The 24933-nt window shown below is 43.7% G+C and overlaps 1 protein-coding gene across 4 annotated transcripts in view; it reads left to right on the top strand.

Annotated features, from left to right (window-relative positions):
- The window catches only part of LOC118396665 (craniofacial development protein 1-like), a 51509-nt gene that overhangs the window by 8008 nt on the left and 18568 nt on the right, over positions 1 to 24933 (top strand). For 3 of the 4 annotated variants that reach the window (XM_035790989.2, XM_052465726.1, XM_052465727.1), the window contains exon 6: positions 22650 to 22808. The exons of the other annotated variant lie outside the window; for it this stretch is intronic. In XM_035790989.2, the coding sequence (XP_035646882.1) occupies positions 22650 to 22808 (159 nt within the window). The remainder of the gene's footprint in view (positions 1 to 22649; positions 22809 to 24933) is intronic. 4 annotated transcript variants of the gene reach the window in all.

Genomic DNA, 24933 nt, shown 5'->3' with positions numbered 1-24933 from the left:
TACTTTCTGTATTCTGTACTGCATTATTGTAGCGGGTTTACTAACGCATTAGTTCTAGTAGCTATGTTGACTATGACGTTAGCCAATATGGTGACAACGTCGTAGGCTGTGTGTAGCAGTTATGGTATGAAGGTTTGGCTTGTTTTTTTTGTTGCCTGGTCACAGACAGCTGTTGTGTTGTGCCCTGAAGTCCACAAATAAAGGGAACAGGTGAGAGGAGGAGAGCTCATAGATGCGAGAATGAGTTGTACAACAAGCAAAGTGATCATGCTGTTTGTTTGTCGCTGCTATGAAAGTGAACTGTTTTTGCGGGTGATCAGGGGCGTTCCACCGTCAACTGTTGGACTAATGATTACGCCCTAGATCAGCTAGATGCAGGCAAGACTGTGCAAGGCGGTATTTAATGTGTCACTGTCTGTCACCTTGATTACTAAAAATGTTCTCTCGACCTGTTGTAGCAACCTTATGATGGGTATAAGGGACAATTTTAGTATCAAGTAGTAGCCTAATCCTATCAATGTTACATTGAGCTGGTTGAATGGAATATGGAGACAGTCATCCGATATGCTGTAATAGAAATAAGGTCATGCTCATCTTAAACGACCCCGACTGCCACTACCTGCTGTTAGACTACCTCAGCTTGATTTTGGAAGAAGCTAGCCACTTAGCTAGATAGCTAACTAGACAATAAATTGGCAAACCAAATGCACAACTGCAGAGCCTTTACAACATTTTTAGACAGTTCACTTAATAGTGAAAAGATGTCTAGCTGGCAAACATATAGTTGTGAATTTCATACTGTAACTAGATCCCCTGGTGCTTGCTGCTCACAAGGCGGTCTCTCGTCGTTGTGTGCTTGTAAACGAACACCACATGACTGGGGTCTACTGGTAAGCTTCATAATGACATTTTTTTTAAACGGTATTGAAAAACCATCTTGTGGCTATTTCCAAATATCCCGGTATACGGTATACCGCCCAAGCCTAGCACTCAACAAAAACACCAGCCAACATTTCATCAATCCTCCATCCCCCATCTAATTGAGAGCAGTTGTGTTCATAGATTTGATTGACCTGCTGTCATGCTCTGTGTGTGTGTGGGTGGGTGGCTTGGCTATAATCTGCCAGAACAGTGGTCCACAGCGGCATTGTGATATACTGGCGGTTCAGGCTAAGTGCTATCGATTAGCATACCGCTGAGATTTAGAGCCGCTTGTTGGGAACTCTAGTGATTGGTTGATTGATTGCTCTCTGTCTCTATGGTGCTACCTCACTACTCAACACCGGGTGACATTGATTCTGAACGTAGGCGGGCACACACTCACGTACACATGCACACACATCATCGCCACTGACACAACATTAAGACTGTCTTCTCTAGACTTCCCTATTTTACTGTAGTCTTGTGTACACACACACACACACACACACACACACACACACACACACACACACACACACACACACACACACACACACACACACACACACACACACACACACACACACACACACACATTTGGTTGTTGATAAATATATTTATTCCTGTTTTTCTCATTTAACCTTTCAAGTTATTACATATTTAATGATTTAGAATTTCAGACAAGGTCACAGCCATTTTTTACATTGTTCAGAGGATGTGCTTCTTAATCCTGATCCTGGGGACCCAAATGGGTGCACATTCCCAGCCGCACCCGCATGCACCCAACCCCAATGAGGGGCTGAATGGGTCCCCAGGGCCAAGAAGCACAGCTCAAATGTACATGGACGGGTATGGTAGCAGATCTCAGCAGTTTCAAATCAGTTCAACAGAATGGAGGCACGTCAGATATTTGGAAAATAAATCATAATTACAAAATCAGCGACAGTCAGTCAAGTAAATTACCTGGAAAGTCTTGCCTCTGAAGGAGGGAGGAAATAGATCAAGTCCTGCAGCCATTGACTATGCGATGGTGGGCGACCGTTTTTCCACTCCAGGACTTTACATTTCTTGGCAAAGATAGTAGCAAAAGCAATTGCATCGCGCACACCATTAAACAAGTAGGTGGTAGACCAAAAAGGGCCAACAGAGGGCACAATTCTACATTGACTCCAAAAACTACAGACATTGTTTCAAAAACACTTGTCCAAAACACAACGATCTTGGGACAGGATCAAACATATGAAGAACAGTGCAGATGCAAAGTTTGGCAACACAATGATAGCACAGCAGCACAAACCATCATTCTGTTACCAAACTTTGCATCTGTTCTTCAAGTAAATGTGTTTTTGTACAAATTTCTGTGGAAATTGTTACAACTATGCACAAGGTTTGTTTAACTTTGCAGTCATAATTTTTTTTTTGACCCCCGGTCTCAGCATTATTCTGTTACCATGGAATTGCCCTTCTTCATTAATGTAATTGTTAACTTCCCACTCTTTGTTCCTGACTGTAGCTGGCTCTCTATAAAATAAGCCTGTGTTATGGTTTGTGAGTATTTCAATGTTAACAGGGCAGTTGCATTGGTTGATATTTTTCTGTATTTTTGTGTGTATGACATATGTTCGGTGTGAGTGTGTGTGAATGTATTTGTGTGTGCGCACGCTCATGCTTCGTGAGAGAGTAAGTATGTCTGCAAAGGCTAATGATTTCCATATGTTCTCAGCTTAGAGGGCTGCTTTTCTAATTCTAGAGGGACATCTCAGGGGCCTAAAAATAAACATTTTCTTTGTTTTTACAAAGATGGAGAGGAAAGCTATCATACATTATGTCTGGCCTGACTCTACACCCAAGTTATACATTAGAGGCATGTCTGTCTGTACTCTGGCATGTCTGTCTGTACTTCTCAATTTAGTGTGTGACTGAGTGCGTATGTGTGAGTGTACACGTTTTTGCATGTGTGTGTGTATGTAAGTGTGTGTGAGTTCGAGCCTGACTGGAACATTTTGCTCCCAGATCAGAACATTTTGCTCCCAGATCAGAACATTCTCATGAATTCTACAAAGTTCTGCAGTGTTATTTTAAAGGGTCTCTGCTCAACTCTGATCTTAACTTAATAAATCGGGGAAAGGAAGGCCTACATCTAGAACAGTAGAGAGGGTGATGAGAGACAACCAGTGAGGTATGCTGCAGCGACAACAGTAGTAGTTTTCTCATAATTGGACTCTATGGCTGTGGACCATCCTCTGGAGCTCTGTAGCACACTCATGTTTCCCATCTCACTTTGAGCTCTGAGAGCAGGTTGCCCTCCAGAGGTGAGGGGTCACGGGATAAGTGGGGTCAGAGCCAGCAGCAGTGTGACTGAGGGAATTAATGAAGGGTAATAGAGTAGAGATGATGAATCTGCGGCGCTGTCAGTGAAGAGAGAGGTGTGGCAGACGACGAGTGCTCCCCAGATTTAGGAACATAAACTATTTTCCTTCATCATAGATGTGTGTGTCCTCTATTGCTGAGCGATTAGTGCTTTTTGAGGTCGGTTTCAATTAGTTTTTAAATCACCGATTTCGGTTTCAATATTTATTTTACATTAAATGCGCTATGCGTTATGTGGGTTGAATACTCTAAAAACACAAAATAAAACAATTCGTACAAGTCCCATGATGGTAGTGACTGTCCATTACTGATTATCACTTATTAACCATCATTTATTGACATTACTTTACTTTAATACAGTATTTTAGATGTTGTGTATTTTATTTGATGAATGTATTATTTCATTCCAGGTCATCATCTCATCTCTATAGAACTGCTGCTTATATCTGTCTGACAAAATCACTATTTGGTAGTTTTTCAAAGGCATACTTTAATGACTGCTGAATACCAACTATCAATCACTTAGATCATGTATTTTCAGGTAGAGAACTCGCAAAGTCAAAGCTGCTCTTTATATCACCTCATGCTCATGCATTCTTTTGTCTCTTCCGTAGCAGGTTTAAAAGAAAACACAGACCGGACAAGTAGATGCGAAATGGATTATGGTCATTGTAGTTAATTACCATGTTTATGCTTTAAATTACACTGTATATACAAAAGTAGGTGGACACCCATTCAAATAAGTGGATTTGGCTATCGGGAAGCAACATCAACGCAAGAACTGTTTGCGTTCTCTGGAGTGATGAATCACGCATCACCATTTGGCAGGATGGAAGGATGAATCTGGGAAGGATGAATTCACCTGGAAGGATGAATCTTTGGTGGATGCCAGGAGAATGCTACCTGCCCCAAAGCATAGTGCCAACTGTAACATTTGGTGGAGGAGGAATAATAATCTGGGGCTGTTTATCATGGTTTGGGCTCTGCCCCTTAGTTCCAGTGAAGGGAAATCTTAACGCTACAGCATACAATGACATTCTAGACAATTCTGTGCTTCCAACTTTATGGCAACAGTTTGGGAAAGGCCCTTTCCTGTTTCAGTATGACAATGCCCCCTGTGCACAAAGTGAGGGCAATACAGAAATGGTTTGTTGAGATCGGTGTGGAAGAACTTGACTGGCCTGCACATTGCCCTGACCTCAACCCCATCGAACACCTTTTGGATAAATTGGAATGTAGACTGGGAGCCAGGCCTAATTGCCCAACATCAGTGCCGACCTCACTAATGCTCTTGTGGCTAAATGGGAACAAGTCCCAGCAACAATGTTCCAACATCTAATTGAAAACCTTTCCAGAAGAGTGGAGGCTGAATTAGCAACAAAGGGAGGACTAACTCCATATTAATGCCTATGAGTTTGGTATGAGATATTTGACCAGCAGGTGTCCACATACTTTTGGTCATGTAGTGTATGTAGAATATTGGCCTGTTGGAAACAACAACTCCCTATTAATTTCCACAGTTCAGGCTGGATCTGATTTATCTCCAGAAAAACTGTGCAATGTGCGCATTGAGCTCACAGAAAAAAACAGAAGGTAATGGAATTCAAATAATTGAACCCGATGTCGGTCAATTAAGTTGTTTTAAAAAACAAAAAATAACCAACATTTTGATGAATCGCTCAGCACTAGTGTCAACGCCCAGAAGTGAAGGACCAGTCATGGTGTTATGTTTCAGCAGGGCTATCAGATGTGCCTCACCACCATAGGTTATTATGTCTGAGTGTTACACGTTGATATGTTTGTAATGAGATGGTGCTAAAAGATACTACCTTAAGTGGAGGAGCCTCATTCAGCTGCAGAGCAAAGAGCATCCTCACATACCAGTGAGACCTCTCTATAGAAACCTTCTGTACATGCACCATCTAGAATGTAAGAGCTGTGTGTCGTATCTTATGTTGAGGTTTCTATGTTTAGGTAGAGTTCTGTGGTGTCATGATAACTGTTGAGGAGATTGACGTAGTCACCCGTAGAGAAGCATCTGTGTGTTTGTGTGTGTACACACTGCCCGGTCAGGTGACCGGTGAGATGAAATGTCCATTGTATAGCTTTTAACCTCACCTTACATGGTTACACCACCTTATAACAACCCTTTCTTTAATCCTCATCTTCTTTCAGAATTGTGATTTACAGTGCCTTGCGAAAGTATTCGGCCCCCTTGAACTTTGCGACCCTTTGCCACATTTCAGGCTTCAAACATAATGATATAAAACTGTATTTTTTTGTGAAGAATCAACAACAAGTGGGACACAATCATGAAGTGGAACGACATTTATTGGATATTTCAAACTTTTTTAACAAATCAAAAACTGAAAAATTGGGCGTGCAAAATTATTCAGCCTCCTTAAGTTAATACTTTGTAGCGCCACCTTTTGCTGCGATTACAGCTGTAAGTCGCTTGGGGTATGTCTCTCAGTTTTGCACATCGAGAGACTGAAATTTTTTCCCATTCCTCCTTGCAAAACAGCTCGAGCTCAGTGAGGTTGGATGGAGAGCATTTGTGAACAGCAGTTTTCAGTTCTTTCCACAGATTCTCGATTGGATTCAGGTCTGGACTTTGACTTGGCCATTCTAACACCTGGATATGTTTATTTTTGAACCATTCCATTGTAGATTTTGCTTTATGTTTTGGATCATTGTCTTGTTGGAAGACAAATCTCCGTCCCAGTCTCAGGTCTTTTGCAGACTCCATCAGGTTTTATTCCAGAATGGTCCTGTATTTGGCTCCATCCATCTTCCCATCAATTTTAACCATCTTCCCTGTCCCTGCTGAAGAAAAGCAGGCCCAAACCATGATGCTGCCACCACCATGTTTGACAGTGGGGATGGTGTGTTCAGGGTGATGAGCTGTGTTGCTTTTACACCAAACATAATGTTTTGCATTGTTGCCAAAAAGTTCAATTTTGGTTTCATCTGACCAGAGCACCTTCTTCCACATGTTTGGTGTGTCTCCCAGGTGGCTTGTGGCAAACTTTAAACAACACTTTTTATGGATATCTTTAAGAAATGGCTTTCTTCTTGCCACTCTTCCATAAAGGCCAGATTTGTGCAATATACGACTGCTTGTTGTCCTATGGACAGAGTCTCCCACCTCAGCTGTAGATCTCTGCAGTTCATCCAGAGTGATCATGGGCCTCTTGGCTGCATCTCTGATCAGACATCTCCTTGTATGAGCTGAAAGTTTAGAGGGACGGCCAGGTCTTGGTAGATTTGCAGTGGTCTGATACTCCTTCCATTTCAATATTATCGCTTGCACAGTGCTCCTTGGAATGTTTAAAGCTTGGGAAATCTTTTTGTATCCAAATCCGGCTTTAAACTTCTTCACAACAGTATCTCGGACCTGCCTGGTGTGTTCCTTGTTCTTCATGATGCTCTCTGCGCTTTTAACGGACCTCTGAGACTATCACAGTGCAGGTGCATTTATACGGAGACTTGATTACACACAGGTGGATTGTATTTATCATCATTAGTCATTTAGGTCAACATTGGATCATTCAGAGATCCTCATTGAACTTCTGGAGAGAGTTTGCTGCACTGAAAGTAAAGGGGCTGAATAATTTTGCACGCCCAATTTTTCAGTTTTTGATTTGTTAAAAAACTTTGAAATATCCAATAAATGTCGTTCCACTTCATGATTGTGTCCCACTTGTTGTTGATTCTTCACAAAAAAATACAGTTTTATATCTTTATGTTTGAAGCCTGAAATGTGGCAAAAGGTCGCAAAGTTCAAGGGGGCCGAATACTTTCGCAAGGCACTGTATCATTGAAAATCTCCCTGGCCTGAATCTGTGTTTGAAATTCACTGCTCAAATGAGGGACCTTACAATTATCTGTATGTGTGGGGTACAGAGATGAATGAGGCAGTCATTAAAAAATCATGTTAAACATTATTGTTACACATCGGATGAGTCCATGCAACTTATGTGACTTGTTAAGCACATTTTTACTCCTGAACGGATTTAGGCTTGCCATAACTAAGGGGTTGAATACTTATTGACTCAAAACATTTCCGTTTTTCATTTTTTACTTGTAATAACATTATACCACTTTGCCATTATGGTGTATTGTGTGTAGTAGTAGGCCAGTGACAAAAACATATCTAAATGTGATACATTTTAAATTCAGGCTGTAACACAACAAAATGTGGAACAAGTCAAGGGGTGTGAATACTTTCTGAAGGCACTAAACATTTAATTGCAACTAAGCACTTAACTGGGTTGTGTTTGTGGGGGGTGTATCCATCCACTTGTGTTAGTATGTTTCTGTGAATGTCCTCTCATTGGCGTTGTTGTAAGGAAACCACTTGCACTACCTGTAACCTCTAGCACATTTTCAGGTTGCAGGTCTATGTGTAGCTGGCTGAGCCTGAGTGAGGTTAAGCTAAACCTGTGGTGGTGACAGGCTGAGCCTGAGTGATGTTAAGCTAGGGCTGTGGTGGTGACAGGCTGAGCCTGAGTGAGGTTAAGCTAAACCTGTGGTGGTGACAGGCTGAGCCCGAGTGAGGTTAAGCTAGGGCTGTGGTGGTCACAGGCTGAGCCTGAGTGAGGTTAAGCTAGGTCTGTGGTGGTGACAGGCTGAGCCTGAATGAGGTTAAGCTAGGTCTGTGGTGGTGACAGGCTGAGCCCGAGTGAGTTTAAGCTAGACCTGTGGTGGTGACGGGCTGAGCCTGAGTGAGGTTAAGATAGGGCTGTGGTGGTGACAGGCTGAGCCTGAGTGAGGTTAAGATAGGGCTGTGGTGGTGACGGGCTGAGCCTGAGTGAGGTTAAGATAGGGCTGTGGTGGTGACAGGCTGAGCCTGAGTGAGGTTAAGATAGGGCTGTGGTGGTGACAGGCTGTAACTGTGACACTGGAAGGTGAACACATTGTATCAGTGATGTGTGGGGAGCTGTGACAGGAGAGAGATGACAGTCTCTGTACACATTAGCAACCAGTGAGCACACTGTGACTGCCACACACACACACACACACACACACACACACACACACACACACACACACACACACACACACACACACACACACACACACACACACACACACACAGCTCTCTAGCAGCCATTATAAGGTGTGGGTAGGTGCAAACCCACTGGGTGGAGCGGAAGGCAGTGTTGTCAAAAGTATGTCTCAGGTTGTGTTTCACAGGACCTGATGCATCACGCCTGCCTGTAGTGTGTGTGTGTGTGTGTGTGTGTGCGAAGTTCTTTCTTTCAGATGGTGCTTACATTTGTGTTGAGGAGGCATCACTTTTGTGAACTTGCATGGGATTTGTTCGTTTTTTATTGGTTTAGAGGCAGCCAGTGTTTTATGGATAAGAAGCAAGACAAGCACTCACCATGTAGATGTCTCAGTAGGTTACTCTCACCATGTAGATGTCTCAGTAGGTTACTCTCACCATGTAGATGTCTCAGTAGGTTACACTCACCATGTAGATGTCTCAGTAGGTTACACTCACCATGTAGATGTCTCAGTAGGTTACACTCACCATGTAGATGTCTCAGTAGGTTACACTCACCATGTAGATGTCTCAGTAGGTTACACTCACCATGAAGATGTCTCAGTAGGTTACTCTCACCATATAGACCATGAAGATGTCTCAGTAGGTTACACTCACCATGTAGATGTCTCAGTAGGTTACACTCACCATGAAGATGTCTCAGTAGGTTACTCTCACCATGTAGATGTCTCAGTAGGTTACACTCACCATGTAGATGTCTCAGTAGGTTACACTCACCATGTAGATGTCTCAGTAGGTTACACTCACCATGTAGATGTCTCAGTAGGTTACACTCACCATGTAGATGTCTCAGTAGGTTACACTCACCATGAAGATGTCTCAGTAGGTTACACTCACCATGTAGATGTCTCAGTAGGTTACACTCACCATGTAGATGTCTCAGTAGGTTACACTCACCATGAAGATGTCTCAGTAGGTTACTCTCACCATATAGACCATGAAGATGTCTCAGTAGGTTACACTCACCATGTAGATGTCTCAGTAGGTTACACTCACCATGAAGATGTCTCAGTAGGTTACTCTCACCATATAGACCATGAAGATGTCTCAGTAGGTTACACTCACCATGTAGAACATGTAGATGTCTCAGTAGGTTACACTCACCATGTAGATGTCTCAGTAGGTTACACTCACCATGTAGATGTCTCAGTAGGTTACACTCACCATGTAGATGTCTCAGTAGGTTACACTCACCATGAAGATGTCTCAGTAGGTTACACTCACCATGTAGATGTCTCAGTAGGTTACACTCACCATGTAGATGTCTCAGTAGGTTACACTCACCATGAAGATGTCTCAGTAGGTTACACTCACCATGTAGATGTCTCAGTAGGTTACACTCACCATGAAGATGTCTCAGTAGGTTACACTCACCATGTAGACCATGAAGATGTCTCAGTAGGTTACACTCACCATGTAGACCATGTAGATGCCTCAGTAGGTTACTCTCACCATGTAGATGTCTCAGTAGGTTACTCTCACCATGTAGATGTCTCAGTAGGTTACACTCACCATGTAGATGTCTCAGTAGGTTACACTCACCATGTAGACCATGTAGATGTCTCAGTAGGTTACTCTCACCATGTAGATGTCTCAGTAGGTTACTCTCACCATGTAGATGTCTCAGTAGGTTACTCTCACCATGTAGATGTCTCAGTAGGTTACACTCACCATGTAGACCATGTAGATGTCTCAGTAGGTTACTCTCACCATGTAGATGTCTCAGTAGGTTACACTCACCATGCAGACCATGTAGATGTCTCAGTAGGTTACTCTCACCATGTAGACCATGTAGATGTCTCAGTAGGTTACTCTCACCATGTAGATGTCTCAGTAGGTTACACTCACCATGTAGATGTCTCAGTAGGTTACTCTCACCATGTAGACCATGTAGATGTCTCAGTAGGTTACTCTCACCATGTAGATGTCTCAGTAGGTTACACTCACCATGTAGATGTCTCAGTAGGTTACTCTCACCATGCAGACCATGTAGATGTCTCAGTAGGTTACTCTCACCATGTAGACCATGTAGATGTCTCAGTAGGTTACTCTCACCATGTAGATGTCTCAGTAAGTTACTCTCACCATGTAGACCATGTAGATGTCTCAGTAGGTTACTCTCACCATGTAGATGTCTCAGTAGGTTACTCTCACCATGTAGATGTCTCAGTAGGTTATTCTCACCATGTAGATGTCTCAGTAGGTTACTCTCACCATGTAGATGTCTCAGTAGGTTACTCTCACCATGTAGACCATGTAGATGTCTCAGTAGGTTACTCTCACCATGTAGATGTCTCAGTAGGTTACACTCACCATGTAGATGTCTCAGTAGGTTACTCTCACCATGTAGACCATGTAGATGTCTCAGTAGGTTACTCTCACCATGTAGATGTCTCAGTAGGTTACACTCACCATGTAGATGTCTCAGTAGGTTACTCTCACCATGTAGATGTCTCAGTAGGTTACTCTCACCATGTAGACCATGTAGATGTCTCAGTAGGTTACTCTCACCATGTAGATGTCTCAGTAGGTTACACTCACCATGTAGATGTCTCAGTAGGTTACTCTCACCATGCAGACCATGTAGATGTCTCAGTAGGTTACTCTCACCATGTAGACCATGTAGATGTCTCAGTAGGTTACTCTCACCATGTAGATGTCTCAGTAGGTTACTCTCACCATGTAGACCATGTAGATGTCTCAGTAGGTTACTCTCACCATGTAGATGTCTCAGTAGGTTACTCTCACCATGTAGATGTCTCAGTAGGTTACTCTCACCATGTAGATGTCTCAGTAGGTTACTCTCACCATGTAGATGTCTCAGTAGGTTATTCTCACCATGTAGATGTCTCAGTAGGTTACTCTCACCATGTAGATGTCTCAGTAGGTTACTCTCACCATGTAGATGTCTCAGTAGGTTACTCTCACCATGTAGATGTCTCAGTAGGTTACTCTCACCATGTAGATGTCTCAGTAGGTTACACTCACCACGTAGATGTCTCAGTAGGTTACATAAGACATGTTGTAGTGATGTTGACGTGTCAGTGGATATGTCAGTATGAGTGTGTCTGCATCAACCCACTAATGCACAATCCTGTAATCCCAAATGTTTATTTCCTGTTTGTCCAAACAATACACACACACACACACACACACACACACACACACACACACACACACACACACACACACACACACACACACACACACACACACACACACACACCTACCTGAGACACCCAAACCCTGAGCCACATTTCCCCAGACCTCCCTCCTTCCTTTTGAGTTGGTATGTTTGGCAGTTTCCCTGGCAACCACAGCAGCAGAGGAACATGTGTGCTGGGGGTATCCTCTGGGAGAAAAAGTTAAAACTGTTAGAGGTGCCCTGAGACCCCCCCCCCCCTCTGGTTCAGGCCTAGTCTGTGTTAGAGGGCCTGATGAAAGAGGAGAGGCCCCTGATGAAACAGCACACTGGGGCCCACTGCTCTGACGTTCCCTTCTCTTTTTAGCTGTGGTCCAGCCTGACCTCTGGTGCTCTATGTGTGTCTGCTTTTATGTCATTTCTCCAGACTAAATTGGCCTGATATGTATTTCTGAATCACATAGTTGTCAGTCCTCTGGAGAGTTCTGGGCTCGTCTGCACTTTATCCCTGATTTGTTTAAACCATCTGGATTTTTACAGAAAGTCAGATTGAGAGAAACTGAGAGGGGAAATATTGAGTGGGACTCATGGGGAGGAGTACTGTATGAATAGCCTGTGTGAGAGCGAGCTAGGGCTGGTGAGTGTGTGTAAGTGTGGAGTGAGGCCCCCGTTGAGAGGCCCAGCAGGGGAGAGGAGATATTAACCAAAGTGCTGTTTCGTTATTCACTTACGACACATCACAGCCAGACAGAGCAGCGCAGAGTAATGAGCTACTGCTGCAGGTACAGTGTGGCTAGACCTGTTAGGGGACAGAAGGGGCTGTGTATGTCACAGAGTGCCAGAAGGGACCTGTGGCGGTGTGCCTGGCCAGGTAGGTCAAGGTTTGTGTGTGTAACCAGGTGGCAGTAGCCAGAGGGTGGTTGGCCAGCTGACCTGGGAACAGGTGGCAGCAGTATAAAAGAGCTCCTCCACAGCAGGTGTTCCCTATTGTTCACCCTAACCTATAGCTGTCACTCACTCACTGACTCACCCAGGGCAGGGCATGAGATACCAGCACCCCGGCAACACATTCCTGACTGGACCATGCTTTGAAGATGGGAGGGATGGCGAGAGAGATGGAAAGAGAGAGGAAGGGAGGGATTTCATCTTCTGAGGAAAGTTCAAATGGGTATGTCAGAATACACACACACACACACACACACAAAATATGGTTTAGTCCATTTTGGCATCACTTCAGTCACCTGAGTCTTGCACCAGAGAGAGAGTCTGTACTGTAGGCCAATTGGAGGACAGAGTGGGGCTTGGGCCTCTGGTACGGCTGTTGTTGGCTCATTTAGTTTGATATTATGGGCTTGTTTTAAAAATGAGTCTTTCAAAGGTCTCTATTCAAACTGTCAAGGCTGCAGTGGAATAAAGCCTTTAGCAAATACAATTAAACCTACTCTACTGTCCCTATTTTGGTATCCAAAACACACTCATAATCATGCATAGCCTATCACTGACTGTCCACTGGCTAGATGTTTGCGCTTGTAATGAAAGGATTGTGATTGGGTTGTATGGGACCATTGTGATGCATAACTACTCTTTTCTCTGGATACTACTCCCGCTCTCTGGCTGATGTTAAGGTCCTCTCTGTCCTACCTGGCCACTGCTCCAGGAGCATTCCTACACATTTCTTCCCTGATATCGGGGTCATTCAAGCATCTCCCTGCCCCGTTGCCCAGAAAGACCTCTCAGCACAGGTAAGACAGACAGGGGAAGTTTTAGGTCCACAACGAAGAGGATTTGACCATGGTGTTCTGTTCTGTAGTATAACAGAGCATAGTAGTCGTTATTCCTAACTAACCATCAGCACCCACTCCATTCTATTCTAGTGGTCCATTTACATTTACATTTTACATTTAAGTCATTTAGCAGACGCTCTTATCCAGAGCGACTTACAAATTGGTGCATTCACCTTATGACATCCAGTGGAACAGCCACTTTACAATAGTGCATCTAAATCTTTTAAGGGGGGTGAGAAGGATTACTTTATCCTATCCTAGGTATTCCTTAAAGAGGTGGGGTTTCAGGTGTCTCCGGAAGGTGGTGATTGACTCCGCTGTCCTGGCGTCGTGAGGGAGTTTGTTCCACCATTGGGGGGCCAGAGCAGCGAACAGTTTTGACTGGGCTGAGCGGGAACTGTACTTCCTCAGTGGTAGGGAGGCGAGCAGGCCAGAGGTGGATGAACGCAGTGCCCTTGTTTGGGTGTAGGGCCTGATCAGAGCCTGGAGGTACTGAGGTGCCGTTCCCCTCACAGCTCCGTAGGCAAGCACCATGGTCTTGTAGCGGATGCGAGCTTCAACTGGAAGCCAGTGGAGAGAGCGGAGGAGCGGGGTGACGTGAGAGAACTTGGGAAGGTTGAACACCAGACGGGCTGCGGCGTTCTGGATGAGTTGTAGGGGTTTAATGGCACAGGCAGGGAGCCCAGCCAACAGCGAGTTGCAGTAATCCAGACGGGAGATGACAAGTGCCTGGATTAGGACCTGCGCCGCTTCCTGTGTGAGGCAGGGTCGTACTCTGCGGATGTTGTAGAGCATGAACCTACAGGAACGGGCCACCGCCTTGATGTTAGTTGAGAACGACAGGGTGTTGTCCAGGATCACGCCAAGGTTCTTAGCACCCTGGGAGGAGGACACAATGGAGTTGTCAACCGTGATGGCGAGATCATGGAACGGGCAGTCCTTCCCCGGGAGGAAGAGCAGCTCCGTCTTGCCGAGGTTCAGCTTGAGGTGGTGATCCGTCATCCACACTGATATGTCTGCCAGACATGCAGAGATGCGATTCGCCACCTGGTCATCAGAAGGGGGAAAGGAGAAGATTAATTGTGTGTCGTCTGCATAGCAATGATAGGAGAGACCATGTACATTTACATTACATTTAAGTCATTTAGCAGACGCTCTTATCCAGAGCGACTTACAAATTGGTGCATTCATTCATTTGTTTGTTATGGGTGAATACTGGGGTCAGTCCCACTCTGAGAAGGGGACGCATTTCTTCTGGAGCACAATGGAATGCGGTTGGCATCCTGCCAGAGAGACGACCATGTCACAGTCCTGTCTGTCTGCAGGGGGTGGAGGAGGCTCTTAGCCCCACCTCTCCTCACCTCGCTTTGCCTTTTCTGCTCCTCTCCTTCCTTGTGCCAAAGTTGCAGAGCTGCGTGTGTGTGTCATCATTCCCATTTTGTTGTGTGTATTTATTGTGTGTGTACTGTGTACAGTAAGTGTGTGTGTCTTCATGCTCTGTGTGTTATCAGTCTCCCTATTTGAGACATCTATAGAGAGAGGCTCTGGTCATGGGAGACCTCAATCTTCAAATAAAATGGATTGTGATTACTGCCAGCATCCTATCAGCCAGACCCTGTGTGTTTCCCCAAACAGGCCCTGCAGCCTGGGCAGTACGTTTAACATTCTCCCCTGCAGCCTGGGCTGTACGTTTAACATTCTCCCCTGCAGCCTGGGCTGTACGTTTAACATTCTCTCCTGCAGCCTGGGCAGTACATTTAACATTCTCCCCTGTAGCCTGGGCAGTACGTTTAACATTCTCCCCAGACAGACACAAAGACACCGAGAGAGGAGTGCTGCAGCCTGGCACACTGCCCAGACCTTCCCCAGCCCACCACACAGGGACGGGGACAGGCTGGATAGAGTATCAGTTGAGCCCTGATGGTCTATTGATCCCCTGTCACAGCAGTTTGGAGCCTGGATTACAGTGGCGTTGTGTGAGCATGTACTGTATGTGTCTATAGCTGCACTGTTTATCGTGCCTGTTCTCTAAGGAACTGCTTTGTGTCACTTTCTAGTTTCTCCTTCATCCCTCTCACTCCATCCCTCATTGGTCCTTTATTCAGGGGAGAACGACTGCCCCCTCTCATTGAAGCCACGGAGGTTTAAGGCCGACCACAGTACTTCAGTTATTGTTAGCAGAAAACGGGATCCATCCCCCATTATAGTGAATGGAAAAATGGCAATCTTCGTGTCAGTAAAATGTTTCAAATACAGTCATGGTACCAATAATTGCTTCAAAATACACCAGATATATGTACTTGAATCAGTTTATTTTAAAATCGGACACATAAGAAGTTGCTCTTTGAAACATTCACCATAGTACCCTCAAAGCTCATCACTTAGCTAAGGATCCTGGGACTAAACACCTCCCTCTGCAACTGGATCCTGGACTTCCTGATGGGCGCCCCCAGGTGGTGAGGGTAGGTAGCAACACATATGCCACGCTGATCCTCAACACTGGAGCCCCTCAGGGGTGCGTGCTCAGTCCCCTTCTGTACTCCCTGTTCACCCACGACTGCATGGCCAGGCACGACTCCAACACCATCATTAAGTTTGCAGACGACACAAAAGTAGGCCTGATCACAGACAACGACGAGACAGCCTATAGGGAGGAGGTCAGAGACCTGGCCGGGTGGTGCCAGAATAACAACCTATCCCTCAATGTAACCAAGACTAAGGAGATGATTGTGGACTACAGGAAAAGGAGGACCGAGCACGCCCCCATTCTCATCGACGGGGATGTAGTGGAGCAGGTTGGGAGCTTCAAGTTCCTTGGTGTCCACATCACCAACAAACTAGAATGGTCCAAACACTCCAAGACAGTCGTGAAGAGGACACGACAAAGCCTATTCCCCCTCAGGAATTAAAAAGGTTTGGCATGGGTCCTCAGATCCTCAAAAGGTTCTACAGCTGCAATGTCGAGATCCTGACCGGTTGCATCACTGCTGGTACGGCAACAGCTCGGCCTCCGACCGCAAGGCTCTACAGAGGGTTGTCTGTACAGCCCAGTACATCACTGGGGCAAAGATGCCTGCCATCCAGGACCTCTATAGCAGACGGTGTCAGAGGAAGGCCCAAAAAATTGTCAAAGATTCCAGCCACCCCAGTCATAGACTGTTCTCTCTACTACCACATGGCAAGCGGTCCCGGAGTGCCAAGTCTAGGACAAGTCTAGGCCACCCACCAACCGTCTTTTACGCTACTGCTACTCTGTTTATCATATATGCATAGTCACTTTAACCATATCTACATGTACATACTACCTCAATCACCCCGACTAATCGGTGCCTGTATATAGCCTCACTACTGTTATAGCCTCGCTACTGTATATGCAGTTGAAGTCGGAAGTTTACATACATTTAGGTTGGATTCATTAAAACTCGTTTTCAACCACGCCACAAATGTCTTGTTAACAAACTATAGTTTTGGCAAGTTGGTTAGGACATCTACTTCGTACATGACACAAGTAATTTTTCCAGCAATTGTTTACGGGCAGATTATTTAATTTATAATTCACTGTATCACAATTGAAGTGGGTCAGAAGTTTACATGCACTAAGTTGATTGTGCCTTTAAACAGCTTGGAAAATTGCAGAAAATGATGACATGGCTTTAGGATAATTAGTTAGGATAATTGACATCATTTGAGTCAATTGTAGGTGTACCTGTGGATGTATTTCAAGGTCCAACTTCGAACTCAATGCCTCTTTGCTTGACATCATGGGAAAATCAATAGAAATCAGCCAAGACCTCAGACAAAAAAATTGTAGACCTCCGCAAGTCTTGTTCATCCTTGGGAGCAATTTCCAAACGCCTGAAGGTACCACATTCATCTGTACAAACAATAGTACGCAAGTATAATTACCATGGGACCACACAGTCACAGAACAACAAGAAAGGACCTTGTGAAGATGCTGGAGGAAACGGGTACAAAAGTATCTATATCCACAGTAAAACGAATCCTATATCGACATAACCTGAAAGGCCGCTCAGCAAGGAAGAAGCCACTGCTTCAAAACTGCCATAAAAAAGCTGGACTACGGTTTGCAACTGCACATGGGGACAAAGATCATACTTTTTGGCGAAATGTCCTCTGGTCTGATGAAACAAAAATAGAACTGTTTGGCCATAATGTCCATCTTTATGTTTGGAGGAAAAAGGGCGAGGCTTGCAAGCCAAAGAACACCATCCCAACCGTGAAGCATAGGAGTGGCAACGTCATGTTGTGGGGGTGAATTGCTGCAGGAGGGACTGGTGCACTTCACAAAATGGATGGAAAATGATGTGGCTATATTGAAGCAACATCTCAAGACATCAGTCAGGAAGATAAAGCTTGGTCTCAAATGGGTCTTCCAAATGGACAATGACCCCAAGCATACTTCCAAAGTTGTGGCAAAATGGCTTAAGGACAACAAAGTCAAGGTATTGGAGTGGCCATCACAAAGCCCTGACCTCAACCATATAGAACATTTGTGGGCAGAACAGAAAAAGTGTGTGCGAGCAATGAGTCCTACGAACCTGACTCAGTTACAGCAGCTCTGTCAGGATGAATGGGCCAAAATTCACCCAACTTATTGTGGGACGCTTGTGGAAGGCTACCCGACACATTTGACCCAAGTTAACAATGCTACCACATACTAATTGAGTGTATGTAAACTTCTGACCCACTGGGAATGTGATGAAAGAAATAAAAGCTGAAGTAAATCATTCTCTCTACTATTATTCTGACATTTCACATTCTTAAAATAAAGTGGTATTTCTAACTGACCTAAGACGGGGCATTTTTCCTAGTATTAAATGTCAGGAATTTTGTTTAAATGTATTTGCCTAAGGTGTATGTAAACTTCCGACTTCAACTGTAGCTTCGCAACTGTTGTTTTTCCAATGTCTTTTTACTGTTGTTTTTATTTGATTTATTTCTTTACTTACCTATTGTTCACCTAATATATTTATTTTTTAAATATTTATTTTTTGAAATTGCACTGTTGGTTAGTAAGCATTTCACTGTAAGGTGTTCACCTATTGTATTTGGCGCACGTGACAAATAAACTTTGATTTAATGCAGCCTGTAGTACCCCAGTTAGCCTTCAACTTGAGTTACTCAATGATAGGGGACTTCCTGAAGAAGCTCAAACTGCTCATGTTATGTCTCCAAATGTCATATGTTTATTTTTTCAATCGTAATAAATAGAAATAAAGCATGTTATGTCTCCTTGAGATGCAAAAAGTAATAAGTAAACTGCACCCAAAAACAATGCCACTCCGACATTGCTTGATCTAATATTTATATATTTTATAATTCCACTGTTGGAGCTAGGAACACAAGCATTTTGCTACACCAGCAATAACATTTGCTAAACATGTCTGTCATCAATCAAATTTGATTTTGATTTGATATATTTTGGTATTTCTTTCATTAGTCAGTTGTTTATATAGTACCAATATGTATTGCATGTCAGCAATCAAGTTTTCAAAATACAGTAGCAGTCAAAAGTTTTGACACACCTACTCATTCAAGGGTTTTTCTTTTCTTTTTACTATTTTGTACATTGTAGAATAATAGTGAAGACTTCAAAACTATGAAATAACACATATGGAATCATGTAGGAATCAAACAGGTGTTAAACAAATCAAAATAAATATGTTTGATTCTTCAAAGTTGCCACCCTTTGCCTTGATGACAGCTTTGCACACTCTTGGCATTCGCTCAACCAGCTTCACCTGGAATGCTTTTCCAACAGTCTTGAAGGAGTTCCCACATATGCTGAGCACTTGTTGGCTGCTTTTCCTTCACTCTGTGGTCCAACTCGTTGCTGCAGAATGCTGTGGTAGCCATGCTGGTTAAGTGTTCCTTAGAATTCTAAATACATCCCAAACCATCACACCACCTCCTCCAAGCTTCACGGTGGGAACCACACATGCGGAGATCATCCGTTCACCTACTCTGCGTCTCACACAGACACGGCGGTTGGAACCAAAAGTCTCAAATTTGGACTCATCAGACCAAAGGACAGATTTCCACCGGTCGAATGTCCATTGCTCGTGTTTCTTGGCCCAAGCAAGTCTCTTCTTCTTATTGGTGTCCTTTAGTAGGGGTTTCTTTGCAGGTTAATCGACCATGAAGACCTGATTCACACAGTTTCCTCTGAACAGCTGATGCTGAGATGTGAAGCATTTATTTGGGCTGCAATTTCTGAGGCTGGTAACTCTAATTAATTTATCCTCTGCAGCAGAGGTAACTCTGGGTCTTCCTTTCCTGTGGCAGTCCTCATCAGAGCCAGTTTCATCATAGCGCTTGATGGTTTTTGCGACTTCCCTTGAAGAAATGTTGAAAGTTCTGGAAATGTGCCTTATTGACTGACCTTTATATCTTAAAGTAATTATGGACTTTATTTTCTCTTTGCTTGTTTGAGCTGTTCTTGCCATAATATGGACTTGGTCTTTTACCAAATAAGGTTATCTTCTGTTTACCACCCCTACCTTGTCACAACTCAACTGATTGTCTCAAATGCATTAAGAAGGAAAGAAATTCCACAAATGAACTTTAAACAAGGCGCACCTGTTAATTGAAATGCATTCTAGGTGACTACCTCATGAAGCTGGTTGAGAGAATGCCAAGAGTGTGCAAACCTGTCAAGGCAACGGGTGGCTACTTTGAAGAATCTAAAATATACTTTGATACTTTCAAAATACAGAAATACCGCTGGTTTGATGCAAAATGCATCATACATGAAAAACATTTTGGGACTATATAAACAATGAACAATGAACAATGAACAATGAAACCAATACATAAAGGGTGGAATTTTGTTTTTTTGGGGGTGGAATTTTCCTTTAACCGTCTTCATTTCACTTCAATGTGCTATTGAGTCTTCAGATAGGGTTGAAAGGTGTCATGTGATCGATGGCTTTGTCCATTAATGTGCAGCCATTGCTTGTAATAGAGAAGTTGTGCCACAATATGAGACTCACAAACCTTTACACAGTCACACACATGTTGAAATATTAACACTGGAGTTGTGTAACTGTCCTCTATAGATCTGTGCGCTGTAGCCTGTGTTGGGGGAGGCTGAGGCTCACTTTGCTGCATTAAGGCTTGCTGCTTGCACATGACTGAGCAGCAGCAGCCCAGTGTTTTGCAGAGGCCGATGATGCAGTACAGTGATTGGGACATTTGCAGCACTTGTCTTGCGAGCTTCTACAGAATTAGATCAGGGAAAAGAAAAACAATATTAGATATGACCTTAATTCATTTTTCATTTATCAGTACTCAATGTAGTTCTGTTCACCATACACTGTGTTCTAAGTGGATATTATTGTTTTTGTAGGTGCAGAACGTGTGTGTGTGTGTGTGTGTGTGTGTGTGTGTGTGTGTGTGTGTGTGTGTGTGTGTGTGTGTGTGTGTGCTAAGCTATTTGGATGTTTAGTCTGGCCCATGTCAGGCTGTCGTGGGAACAGTGCTCAATGGGCACAGCTGGCAGAAAGCTGTGTGTAAGCATGGGCTTATGTGACATGTTCAGTCAGTGTGATGTGTGTACATTACTAAGGGAGTGTGTTATTGAGGGGGAGTTTGGTTGTGTGTTGGTAGGATAAGACGTGTCTGTGTGTGTGAGCATTCTGCGGGAAATTGATCTGTTCCTGAAGTGCATCACAGAAAGACCCACAAACAAAACAATGCAGAAGAAAAGTTCCCCCTTGCATTTCTGTTGCCCGCCATCCTCTTCTCTCTGAGCGATGCAGACAGCCCCGGTACAGATGGCAAATGCATTCTGTCAGGCAGACTTTACCCGTGTTTCTCTTCAAAGCACCCTTATCCTCTCTGTGGAATGAGAACAATATCTGCCTTGTGTGGACCAGGGGTCTTTCTCCTATTCCTCTCTTTCTCTCTGTGTTAATTCACTTCAGTACTTTTAGTAGCAATATACTGTAGTAGCACTGTATGACTGACAATGTGTTACTGATTCAGGCTTGTCGTTGGCCCTACCTCCAGCTGGATTGATTAGTATATGTTTGCCAGTGTGTGTTTGTCCTCTCCTTGCCGTTTAATTTTATAGCCAGCCTGTTACAGGCATTTTAGATTATGAGCTGCTTGTTGTAACACACTTCCAATGAGCTGGAACTCTATAAACAGGCTTGTTATCAACATGGTTAGAGTGGGATACATGGGTGTGTGTGAGTTTGCACATGCGGGTAACACACACACGTCTTCTTTTGTTGACCTCTGTTTCAGTGTCACTTCCATTTCCTGGTTATCCACAAAAACCTTGATATAGGAGACGCCCTTGTTAAACACACCCCGTCTTTACTCTCTGCTGACACACACAGATGCAAACAAAGAGAGGAAAGCATTAGTGTAAACACATTTTGAGTCTGTTCTTCTAGAAGGGACCTGCAATATGACTCAACTGAGCATGAAAGTGCTCGTCCTTGGACCCTGACACCGTCCAGTACCTCCAAGGTCTGATGGTGCCCAAACCACTCCGCCAGCACCCTGGGAGGCGTGCCAGTGTGATGTCTTCAGCTATTTCTCAGCACACATTGTTTAGCATTTCATTGCTGCAGCCAAGAGAAACCTCAGTGACAGGATGACTTTCTTCTGTATCAAAATGGACTGACATCTTTGTTCACACAGCTGCACAACGAAACGAGGTGATGCTCTGAAATAAATTGCTAGAAGAATCATTTCAATTCGGGAGCCTGTTTTGTTTGGTTTTATAATCTGAAATCTGTATATTTCCTCTGTCCTGTCTCTTCTTTTCTCTCCTCTCTTCCCTCATTCACTCTCTTCTCCCATTATTCAATTTTCTTCATTGTGAGCATTAGAGGTTGTGACTATTTAATTTAGAGCCCGATACCGATTCAGATTTTTGGGGGGACAATACTTTACGATATATCTGCCGATATACTGTTTTATGCCGGGGAAATTCAAGTGTAATTATTCCACACTGAATTCTTATAAATTGCCATCCAAAACAGCAATTGTCCAACAAATATGTTTGAAATGTAAAAAAAAAAATACATTGTGAAATGAATCACAGCAAGCGTTCAGATAAGCATGAGATTCCCATTTTTCATCCTATTTATTAGTGGAATTATAGGCTGATACCGATATAGAGGTAAAAGGCCAATATCGGCTGACAATATCAGTCGGGCTCCAATTTCATTTATTGCTCTCCCTTGAAAATGTCATAATTTCGCTCTGCTGTTTTCTGAAGATGAGGCTTGCAAAAATATCCAACTTCATCAGCCCTGCGTCACAATGAAGCACCTCCCCTCTGTGTTCTCTTTTATTTTGTAACGTTTATATGTGTCCCCCTCAGTGTGAAGAGGCCTTTAGGGATGGGTAGCATCCTGAACTGCCTCGGGGGGAAGAAACAGAAGATGAGCACGTTAGAGAAGTCTAAGATGGACTGGAATGCCTTCAAAGACGAGGAAGGCATCGGGGACGAGCTGGCCATCCACAACCGCGGCAAAGAGGGGTGAGTCTCTCTCTAATAGTACCAGCGATGCCATACAATGTACTGCAACACCATTCCACCAGTTCAACAGGCTGGTAAACTGATAGTTCAGTTAAAAAGTATTTTGCCTCTACCCACCAGCCTTATCCTGATGGACTGGTCCTATATAATATCTACTGTCCAGTACTACTGTCCAGTACTAATCCTGAGGTACAGAACACATCTGTGTCACCTACCAGTGGCCTTTATCTGTTGTGATGGATCAGCTGGTCCGAAACACCCTAACACAGGCGGGAGGCATGAAATGAACAGCCCTGAGGCAGTGGTTATGGTTCCTTTTCTTTTGTATTGTCGCTAAACAGGTTTTCTTTTCGCCAGACAAAATAATTCCAGTACAAGGTAGCGTCCAACAGCGTAAAAATAATACACATAAACTAACCAGTTGACCTAAAGGCCATGGCCAAAAATGGAACAGGAAACAACAAACGGCTCCCCTTGTCTTTAGACTATCATCTACACATCATATTTACAGGGCGAACGCTTCCCTCTCAATAGCCTGCCTTGTTTAACATAGAGCCGAGGTGCATCAGATGAAGAAGCTTTCTCTGAGGTAGGAAAGTCCAACGTCCTCATAGGTCCCGGTGTCTGCTCCCAATCCACCTCGAGCTCATCTCCTGGCACACCTATATAGAGGGAGACACCTCGCCAATCAGTGGGCCCAGGTATGTACTAATTGGCTTTACACTGAGTACCGATCCCCTGAGGAGGGTGCTGTCGAGTCGTCTTCTTCCGGCTGGTCACTAAATCCTCACACTATCTACAGTAGTCATCAGCAGGTTGGACTGTGGATAGCCATGAAGAGAATCCCCTATAGACAAGAGCTTTGTGATCGACGGCTTGTACCTTGCTGAGCTCTGCAGCAGTCCAGCCTTATTAAGATGCCTAAATGAGTCATGCCTATAAATTGGCAAGTGTAAGCATTTAATTGTGTTTGGTAAAAATGATAGACCTTTTTTTAAAGCAAATTTATTAGCAAGTAACTTGATGCCTGCTGTGCCTAAGTGATATAAAGTTGTTTAACGGTAATATTATAAAAATCCTGCTTTTAAACCATTATACTGTGATTTACTTTAATCTCATATTAAAATTGTCTGTCTATGACAAGCAGAACGTTTTTGATTAAAATCTATGTATTATTTTATATTAATGTCTAGAAATCAATCTCTGAATTTGCTACCTTGATGAAATCACTCTCCTACTCTGCTACGATGTAACAATTGCAGGGATGCCAAGATTTAATGGACAGTCGGAAGAGCGAATTAAATGGTAGGAAGGACATCCCAGCTTCAAGTGGTTTCAGATTTCGCATCCTACATCACACAGGCTCAGAAAATATAGTGTGGTTGCAGTCCAAAAACGTTATTTTTACGCCCTCCGCACTCGTGCTAGCCACTTTGCCTTGCGGGAATCCTTGACGAAACTAGATGCAGTTTGTCTTAAGTGGAGGTCCAATTCACTAACGTTGCCCCCTCGATTTAGCTCAAGGGAATGATCACTTGTGGGGTTGATATGACAATTCAATGCAAACTGTGGTCACGTGTCATACTCCGGTAGCTGGAAAGTGTCAAATTTAATCAACACGGCTGCATTTTCGGGCATGTCAGACAAATTATGAATTTTGTAAGCTAGCTTACTAAAACAAATGTATAGATGACATTAGTCTTGTAGTGAGGACCCTATAAAACATAGCTAGCTTCATAAACATATTGGAATAAATTACCAAACTATAAAACTAATTAGCCAGCTATGGTTAACTGTAGCTAACTAGCTAACTGACAGAAGTGCTAGCTAACTACATTAGCTTGCTAGGTACATTCATAGCTTTAGGTTGGTTGTTTTTGAGCTCAATTTCAAGATTTCAACTAAGGACATTGGCTCTCCGATATGACATTGTAAAACGTCATTCAAGGGCTGTTTAGGGCCACGGTCTGTCTACTTTGAATTTGGACTGCAGCCTCTGTATCCGTGGGAACCAGGGCTATCGCTCAATTCAAGCCATTTTGATCTACAGTGTCCACAGATCGATATAAGCGAAAATGACGTTCGGAATCTGTACCATAACCACGCAGGTCCCCTAAACAGGTTT

Source organism: Oncorhynchus keta, chromosome 17 (assembly GCF_023373465.1).
Source record: "Oncorhynchus keta strain PuntledgeMale-10-30-2019 chromosome 17, Oket_V2, whole genome shotgun sequence".
Lineage (NCBI taxonomy): Eukaryota > Metazoa > Chordata > Actinopteri > Salmoniformes > Salmonidae > Oncorhynchus > Oncorhynchus keta.
The sequence above is the reverse complement of the archived record's forward strand: the minus strand, read 5'-3'. Positions and strand labels throughout refer to the sequence as shown.